The following is a 9262-nucleotide window of genomic DNA, read 5'->3' as shown; positions in this document are numbered from 1 at the left end:
CAATGTGTTCCATGTGTCTCAACTTAAGAAGTGTCTCCTTGTTCCCGAGGAACAGTTACCAATGGAAGAGCTCAGTGTTCAGGGTGATTTGACTTACACGGAGTATCCGATCAAGATTCTTGACACTTTGACTCGAGTTACAAGAAATAAGGTGATAAAGATGTGCAAAGTGCAATGGAGTCACCATGGAGAAGATGACTCTACTTGGGAGAGAGAAGAAGAGCTTCGCATGGATTTTCCCCATCTTTTCCCTAGATCTTCCTAAATCTCGGGGACGAGATTCTTGTTAAGGCGGGTAGGATTTGTAATACCCACTTTGTAAGGAAAACCTAAAAGGAGAAATTAAATTCCTATATATATGTGTGTGTTATCTCTACTTATCATTTCATGTGGACACCTCACTTATACAAATAAATAATTAACAAAAGACACTCAAACTAAATTATGCATCACGCTGAGTTTTTTTCCTTTTGTGTGCATCTTGTGACAATATAAAAAAATCATATGACAAGAAATATATTAAAAAGTCTAAAGTGGAATTTAAAACCTAAAAGGAACTCTAGAATTTAGAAAAGAGAAGCAAACAAATAGTATTTACATAAAAAAACAAGGAAATAAAAATATATTCTTACATTAGGGTTTGAACTTGTATAAGTGGTTCAAAGGTGAAACTCATACTCAAATTCAAAGTGGATTCAAAATAATTATGAATAAAAGAAAAAAGAAAATGAAACATAAAAGAAAAAGAGAAGAACTTACCGGGCCTCAGTGTTTCATTCCGGCTCACCAGGAGATGGCTTCTTTTCGCGCGCATCGACCCAACCCCGCATTTCCACCGCGTGGCCCAGTGTCCTCGCGTGCCACTGACACTTACCACCGGGGGCCACAGGTCAGCTCACCTGGCGCGCGTGTTTCTTTTCGGTGTGACACTGGCAGCTTGGGGCCATCGGGTCGGACCTCGCTAGCTACTCGCGCAACAACTATGGCGATAATTGTGGGTGGAACGCCGCACGTCGCCAGGTCTCAACGACTCACTGTGAAACCTGCTGGGATCTATCGGTCGGGTCCTTGGGATATTTATTCAACGTGGTGCCCTTCCTGGCGCACCTTGAACCATCAGCTGCTCCGTCCCGCTTGTCGTCACCACCGACGGTGAAGGAGAGAGAGTGTGGGGAAGGCAAGAAGGCTATGGGTGCCGTCGGCGGGATCCAACCGCTGCGCCGGGGACCTGAATCTTCCCGGCTTTGGTGTACGCGAGCGTGTGGCGGGAACCACGGGAGCAGCTCTGTCGCGACTCGACACCGCCGTGGGAAACATCTCGTCTCAACTCTGGTGAGTGTCTTCCTATCGGTCGGTTACATTCTCGGGTGGGTTAGCACTAGATCTTGTGCGGTGCCGTGCACCTGGGCGCTACTAGCGCGACCCACCGGCGTGATCCCCGGGATATGCAGGGCTGCTGTGACGCGCGCTAGTGCCAGACGCCGCCCAGAGGTAGAAGGCACGCCGACGTAATGTTCCATCGGGGAAGATGAAGTTTTGGCCTTTGATCCGGCCCTGAACGGTTAGGATTAGAGGCATGTGGTGGGAGCCAGGGACCGTAGGATTTTAAGCGAAGGGTTTAGATCAGTTTTGCTTACCCCCTTCGCTCGATTAAGTCGTGTCTGTCGATGCGTGATCCGGTGGCGCGGTGTGGGTCAGCGACTCATTAAATACGGGTCATTCGCCGTTGATCCGACGTTCGGACATTCGTACCGCTTTGAGATCTAATCCAAGGCACACATGCCACATCCAACGCCCGTTATCGCTTCATACCCCTTCGCGATGGCATTATGCTAAAGAGTCCTCGGATTTTCTATAAACCAACCCGCAGTTCGCTGGGGGTGTTCTCGGAGTCTAGGAAAAAACTTACCCGTCAACCCCTGTACTTTACAGAAAATGATGCGCAGTCCAGGGGAAAATAAAAATAGAGAACTATTTATGGAAATTGGTTTTTAATGCAAAAGAAAATCCAGAAACTTGTGAAATTTATATTTAATTCAGTTTAGCTCCAAAATAACCAATTCCAATTTCTAAAATTTTGTAATATTATTATTTATCACTTAGAGTCGCTGTTTTGACATGAAAACAGTAAGAAAATTAATTTCTCACTTAATCCTATTTTAAGCACATAAAACCTTTGGAAATTCATATCTTAAATTCTATAACTCCAAAATTTATGATTCCTGTTTCTAGAATTTTATTTTAATGTGTAGATTATTATTATGTATTTTGTTTACATGTATGGTGTGATGTTAATTTTCTCTATATATTGTGCTTGTTTGTATTGTGGTGAGTAGAAGAGCCTGTGACTGAGGATCCTGGTGCCTAGCTGGTAGAAGTAGCTGAGGAGGAGCTCATTGAAGGCAAGTTGTGCCTTTGACCACTTTTGTTACCCAATAATGTTCTTTATATTCATGTACCATGCATAGGCTTAATTTTGATGGGACCCAATAGGTCACCCTAGTCTGTTTATCCATATTACCTTGTTATCCCTGAATCACTTGGGTAGTTTTGCTATTGCTTTACATGATTTTGGGATAATATTTCATTATATCCATGTTCCAATCATTTTGTTATTTTATTTATGTTTATGTCAAGATCATTAATGTTAATTGGAACATGGAGCTTAACTTGAGAAACACGTGCCACCACAAGGGTGGAATGGGACGCCCTTGACTGACTAATTAGAAAAGCTAGTGGAAGACTACCTTACCCGAAAGGGGCAAGGGCAGTAGGAGAGTTGCATGCAGGGAGGTTCTCGGGTTGATTTTGCTGCGATGGCGGTCAGACGAGGGATTCTTGCAAGTGCTCTTCCTATAAACTGTAGCGGGTTTTCGAAAGCTAGTGCAACTTTGTAAAGGCCTCGTAGTGTTACCCTACCTCGCTTCCTTGGTAGAGGTGTATGGGGCTCGTACAACCCCGTGGCAGATGGGTAACATGACTTGTGGGTACAGGGTACAACCTCTGTAGAGTGTAAAATTGGTATACTAGCCGTGCTCGCGGTCATGAGCAGCTTAGGACTCTCGCATCATTAATTTACGTAACTTCAATTCAATTTTGTCATTTGCATATGCATGGGATTATTTATTAATTTTGTTCTATTACTTTTATTAAGGTTTGGTATTTACTTACATCTAGTAACTGCTAATAAAACTTTGACCAACTAATTAAAAACAATGCTCAGCTTTAACCCCTGTTGTTGATTAGCCTTACACATCACATGAACTCCCACTTTGGTGAGTTCATGCACACTGGTTTCCCCACAACTTGTTGAGCTATGATCATGTGTGAGCTCACCCTTGCTGTTTCACACCTCCACATGAAAAGAACATGTGGTTCAGGAGGAGCCGCAAAACGAGGAGTTTGATCTGATCTAGGTGGTGTCTCCCAGTTGACTTATTAGCACCAAGGATGATCTTTAGTTTGTTTTATATTTATTTTTTATTTATGTAATAAGACTTCCGCTATGTAATAAATACTCTGATGTTATTGTGATATTTATCTATATACACTCTGTTATTATATATGTTGTTTTTTGACGCATGTATGAGATGCAGCCGTCTTTGTTTCTTAAAGTCCGAGTGTGACACTTTCCAACAGACTAGCTATCTGACTCGTCAAGCTATCCGATTCTCTAAATTGGCTTCCTCGCTAACAAAATTTGACTAGCCACTCTAATTAGTCAAACTAGATAGTCTATTGGAGTGAGATGTTACGTATATAGTTTAATATTTATAAAAAAATAAATAGAGTCAAATAGAGTCAAAAAAAAATAACCAATTTCCTGTCGCACCGTATAAATAAATGTACATGTGCAGCGGCGTTGTATACTGCATGTTGGTAAGACCAGATATCAGTACTCGTCAAGCCAAGGTTAGTCAAGGCCACGGGTGCGCTGTCCACTTTGCAGGCAAGCTCACGGCCTCACGGGAGGCCGACGAAGTCGTAGCAGAGATCCGATACATGGGAGAGGAAGAGGGCGCGCCCACCGTGGCAGCAGCGGCAGAGAGCGCTCCGCCGCACCTGCTCCTGATATGCTTCCCGGGGCAGGGCCACGTGAACCCGATGCTCCGCCTGGCCAAGCGCATCGCGGCCAAGGGCCTCCTGGTGACCTTCTCCTCGATCTCCAGAGTCGGGGCGATGCTCGCCGCGTCCGTGGGCGTGTCGGCCGGCGGTGACGGCGTGCCTGTGGGCCGGGGCCGCGTCCGGTTCGAGTTCATGGACGATGAAGACCCCGGGCCTGACCTGGACGACCTCTTGCGGCACCTCGCGAAGGACGGCCCGCCGGCGTTTGCCGAGCTGCTGGAGCGGCAGGCGGACGCCGGGCGGCCTGTGGCGTGCGTGGTGGTAAACCCGTTCATGCCGTGGGCGGTCGACGTGGCCGCCGACGCGGGGATCCCTTCGGCGGTGCTGTGGGTGCAGTCGTGCGCGGTGTTCTCCCTCTACTACCACCACGTGCACGGCCTCGTGGAGTTCCCTCCCGAGGACGACCTGGACGCGCGGTTCACGCTGCCTGGCCTCCCCGAGATGTCCGTCGCCGACGTTCCGTCGTTCCTGCTCCCGTCCAACCCGTACAAGCTGCTGGTGGACGCGATCATCGCCCAGTTCCACACCATCGACCGCGCGTCGTGGGTGCTCGTCAACTCCTTCACGGAGCTGGAACCCGACGTGGCGGCGGCGCTCCCGGGCGTGACGCCGCGGCCGCCAGAGCTCATCCCCGTGGGCCCGCTCATCGAGGTCGACGAGCAGCACGACGGCGACGGCGACGGCGCGGGGTCGGGCGCGGTGCGTGGCGACCTGATGAAGGCCGCGGACGACTGCGTGGAGTGGCTAGACGCGCAGGCGCCGCGCTCCATGGTGTACGCATCGGTGGGCAGCGTGGTACGGCTCAACGCGGAGGAGGTGGGCGAGATGGCGCACGGGCTCGCGTCCACGGGGCGGCCCTTCCTGTGGGTTGTCCGTCCCGATACCCGGCCGCTCCTCCCAGAGGGATTCCTGGACTCCGTGGCCGGGCGCGGCACGGTGGTGCCGTGGAGCCCCCAGGACCGCGTGCTGGCGCACCCGTCCATCGCCTGCTTCCTGACGCACTGCGGCTGGAACTCTACCCTGGAGACCATCGCAGCGGGCGTACCAGTGGTGGCCTTCCCGCAGTGGGGCGACCAGTGCACTGACGCCAAGTTCCTGGTGGAGGAACTCAGGATTGGGGTCCGCCTCCGCGGGCCGCTGCGGCGGGACGCCGTGCGGGAGGCGGTAGACGCCGCCGTGGCGGGGCCCGAGGCCGACGCGATGCTCGCCAACGCCAGGAGGTGGAGCGCGGCGGCGCGGGAGGCCGTGGCGCTCGGCGGGTCCTCGGACGCGCATATCCAAGCGTTCGTGGACGAGGTGGCCCGGCGAGCATGTGTCGTGCCGCCGTCGTCAGAGATTCCTAGTCCTAGTTGAGGTCGAGGAGCTTCAGCAGTCACCCTCACCGGACAAAGTGAGTCGAAAGCTGAAAGTGAAGAATAATCATGTTCTTACAGTTTTACCGTCTGATACGTACCAGTTTTTTCTTCTACCATCTTCTGCTATCCAACGATAGAATCCAGAATCGCACCGCATCTGCGTAGGATATACATGTAGAAGATCGATAGCTGGGATGTATATCTCTGGCGGCACACAAAAACTCTAGTCGCTCATAAGCACCGAACATAGGCAATGTTTGGTTACCTCCGATTCTCACGATGAGATAAAATTTACTCCTAGTTAACATTCATCTATAAAAATGCGAGTTAGAAACTATAAACTAATTTTAATTAAAATGTCATTTTTAATAAGTATCGAATAAACAACTAATTAAATAATTGAAACTTTTGATATGATAAAATACGTTACTAATACGAAATCGACAGCTTATCTCAGGCACCGTCCCTATTTTCAAGAGAGTCTATCGAGTGTCTAGACCAAAATTGTTGAAACTTAAAAAGCAAATAGACGAAATGTTAGAGAAATGCTACATCAGACCAAGTACCTCGCCTTGGGCCGCTCCAGTTTTGTTTGTGGAGAAGAAAGATAGAATGAAGAGAATGTGTATGGACTAAAGATCTTTGAATGAAGTCACTGTCAAGAACAAGTACCCTCTGCCAAGAATTGAAGACCCGTTCGATCAGCTTAGAGGAGCCAATGTGTTCTCGAAGATAGATCTAAGGTCAGGTTACCATCAACTCAGGATCAGGCCTTCGGACATACCGAACACTACAGGAAAACGACCAGTTTCCGACGGCCTGCACTGTTTCCGACGGTTCCTAGGGTATCGTCGGAAATAGGACTATTTCCGACGGCCTACAGCCAGCCGTCGGAAATAAGCTTATTTCCGACGGCCCACCACCTTGGCCGTCGGAAATAAGGAGAGTCTCTAACGTCCGTTACCCCGCGCACGCACGCACACAACGCACACGCACCCACGCGTCCGCCGCCGCACGCACAGCGCGCCGCCGCAGCCCGCACATCGCGCCGCCGCAGCCCGGGGGGCTCGCCAGAGCCGCCGCCGGTCGGGGGGCTCGCCAGAGACGCCGCCGGCGCCCTTGGACAGCGCCGCCCGTGGCCGCCGCCGCCCGGGGGGCTCACGCGCCAGCAGAGCCGCCGCCGCCGCCCCTGGCCAGCGCCGCGGTGGACGTCGCCGCCTCCCCGCCCCTGGCCAGCGCCGCCCGTGGCCGCCGGGACCTCCCCGCCTTGGGCCAGCGCCGCCCACGCCAGAGGCCGCCCCTTGCCCAGGTCGCCTCGCTCCCTGCCCTTGGCCGGCGCCGCTGAGCCCAGGCCACCTCGTCGCAGGCCGAGGCCGCTGTGGTCCACGCCCCGAGACCACCGCCGTCGTCCACAGCCTCCGCGGCCGCTGAGCTCCACAGTGTTTCATGTGCAGGATGTTAACGAGACTCGAGAGGAGGAGGCGAGGGGTGAGGATGCGGCTGATTACGATGCGGCCGATGCAGACTATGAGCAGGAAGATGATGCTGGAGGTGGAGGTGGAGATGGGTGGTCTTCCGGTGGTGGTCAGTTTGAGGGTGGATGGTCAGCAGGCGGATGGGACTCATGGCCTAGCAGTGATGCTGGAGCTTCTAGTGGTGGAGGGTCTTCTCGGGCACGGAAGTCGAGGAAAACACATTGGGTGCCTCCTCCTAAAGTTCCTGCTCGTGAGGAGGATAAGATTTTGATCGTACCGTGTGGCGACGAGTGAGTTGATTCTAATGTTAAATATTTGTTCATGCATTATATGAAATTTGTTAATGCTTCTTTTGTACAATGTGGTTGCAGGTCTTGGATTGATGCATCTTTTCAAGGTCAAGGACGTCGCACACAGGTGAATAAAGTTTTGGGAAGTATATGCAAATATCTCTGGCCTGGTGTAGTGATGGAGAAAGGCGTTGAGGTGCCTTGTATGTCTTGGGATCAGTACGGGCTCGCGTTCAATGCGGAACATAGGAATGCCCAAGGTGCTGTGTGGCATGAGTTCTGGGTATGTTCTCTAGCCCAACTTGAATTGATTCAACTATACAATGTGCTAAAAATCTTGTTTCTTGTTTTTTTCAGAAACGTTACAAGTTGCCTGAAGATGGAAGTATGAACGATCGTGCACGGATCGTTTTTAACAAGAGCGCGACTACCTTGGTTAGGGATCAGATGTATTATGCTCGGATCCAGGCCACTTCTGATTACATATTAAGGCAGGAAGGACGTCGGCCACGTTCCAAAAGTGAGGCATCAAACAAATACTTAACCGAAGAAGAATATCTTGAGGTAAATTGTTTTTATCCTAATTCATGTCCAAGTGTTAGTACTAACAATACATTGGATCGAAATAAAGTTTTCAGACTCGGTGCCATGGATGGCATCAAATGAGGCTGGTTGGCGGGCTGTATGCAAATATTGGGCAACAGATGGATTTAAAGGTGTTTCAATGAGAAACAGCTCAAATCGTGGGCATGATGTTCACCACAGATATGGTGGTGATGGCCACGTTCGTTTGGCAAAGCGCATGGTAAGTGTAATTTATGGTCGTGCATATCATGAATCTTCTATGTGTTTATGTTATTTTCTCTTACCTGTAGGAAGCTAGTTCTGGTGTTACGCCGAGTGATGTTCAGGTTTACCTTAGAGGTCACAGGGGGTCGGATCCTACAAATCCAGAACAGTTGTGTTCTCAGTCAGCTGCTGAGCGTGTGGTGAGACTTTCGCAACTAGTTACAATGCACTTCTATTCTAAGAGTCGAGAAAAATATAACTGCATTATTTATTATTTGTCAGGCCTCATATGGTGCTTCCATGATGTCGGAGCATGGGCAAGACTATGATTGGATGAATCAGCCTATCGATCCTCAGGTTGTGTATGCTAGTGGAGGCGGAAAACCTCATGGACGGTGAGTTTGCTATTATTAATTCGTCGATTTGATCTTTTCTAACATGATGTGTTGCGTGTTTAACTTCTTTCTATTTTTTTCTAGTTACCCCATGTTTGGTAGTGTTATCGACTCGACTCAGGTGAGGCCTGAAAGGTCTCGTCCATCGAGGTCGTCTAGCCGTGGTCCTCGCTCTAGTACCCAAGGAAACGCCGAGCTGATCCGGATGCAGGAAGCTTTGAGGCGGCAGGAGGAGTATAACAAGCAACAACAAGAGTACTGGGCTGCTCAATTTGCACGACAGCAGGAGATGATGCAGGTAATTAGATCCTCGTGAGCCTCTACTATAATTGGAGCACATATTTTCTAATATATCCTCGTAACATAGCTTTCAATTTTTTTCAGCAAATAGCACTAGGGCAACGTCCAGATTTTTCAGCGATGACTATGCCACCTCCTCCACCTATCCCGCAGTTTGTACCGACTCCACAATTTAGTTGGCCCACACCTGCACCTCAGGTTATATTACTTGACTTTTTCTTTTGACGTTGCATAACAAGAATTTAACTACTAACACATTTTTTTGAATGTTGTAGGTCCCTCCAGGAAACTTGCTAACTCCGGGAAATGAGGACTCTGAAGATGCGGTCGCTTCTTTTGTGGACGGTCTTCTAAACAGTGGAGGAGCTAGCGGATCAAATCAACCACATCCATTTGATCAACCTCCTCCATTTGAGTAGCCTGTCTGCTTGTGTGTTTCTCGTACTATGGACTTGTGAACTTGTGGTATTGGGAACTTGTGTTATTGTGAACTTGTGAACATTGTGAATTTGTGAACATTGTGAACTTGTGCT

The 9262-nt window shown here is 49.7% G+C and overlaps 1 protein-coding gene across 3 annotated transcripts; it reads left to right on the top strand.

The window, feature by feature from the left end:
- Positions 1 to 3816: 3816 nt before the first annotated feature.
- Positions 3817 to 8927, top strand: LOC100284943 (limonoid UDP-glucosyltransferase). Of its 3 annotated transcripts, XR_002269437.3 has the most exons (9): positions 3817 to 5515; positions 6935 to 7245; positions 7327 to 7528; positions 7603 to 7809; positions 7877 to 8050; positions 8121 to 8234; positions 8317 to 8429; positions 8514 to 8727; positions 8814 to 8927. XR_002269437.3 is itself a non-coding variant. In XM_020553396.3 (2 exons), exon 1 carries the CDS (start codon positions 3844 to 3846, stop codon positions 5476 to 5478), a length of 1635 nt encoding a protein of 544 aa, XP_020408985.1. In that variant the 5' UTR covers positions 3817 to 3843; the 3' UTR covers positions 5479 to 5515; positions 7327 to 7441.
- The last annotated feature ends 335 nt before the right edge of the window (positions 8928 to 9262 follow it).

This window comes from Zea mays, chromosome 5 (genome assembly GCF_902167145.1).
Source record: "Zea mays cultivar B73 chromosome 5, Zm-B73-REFERENCE-NAM-5.0, whole genome shotgun sequence".
In the NCBI taxonomy this organism is placed as follows: domain Eukaryota; kingdom Viridiplantae; phylum Streptophyta; class Magnoliopsida; order Poales; family Poaceae; genus Zea; species Zea mays.
Note: the sequence above shows the minus strand (reverse complement) of the source record. Positions and strands in the feature narration are given on the sequence as shown.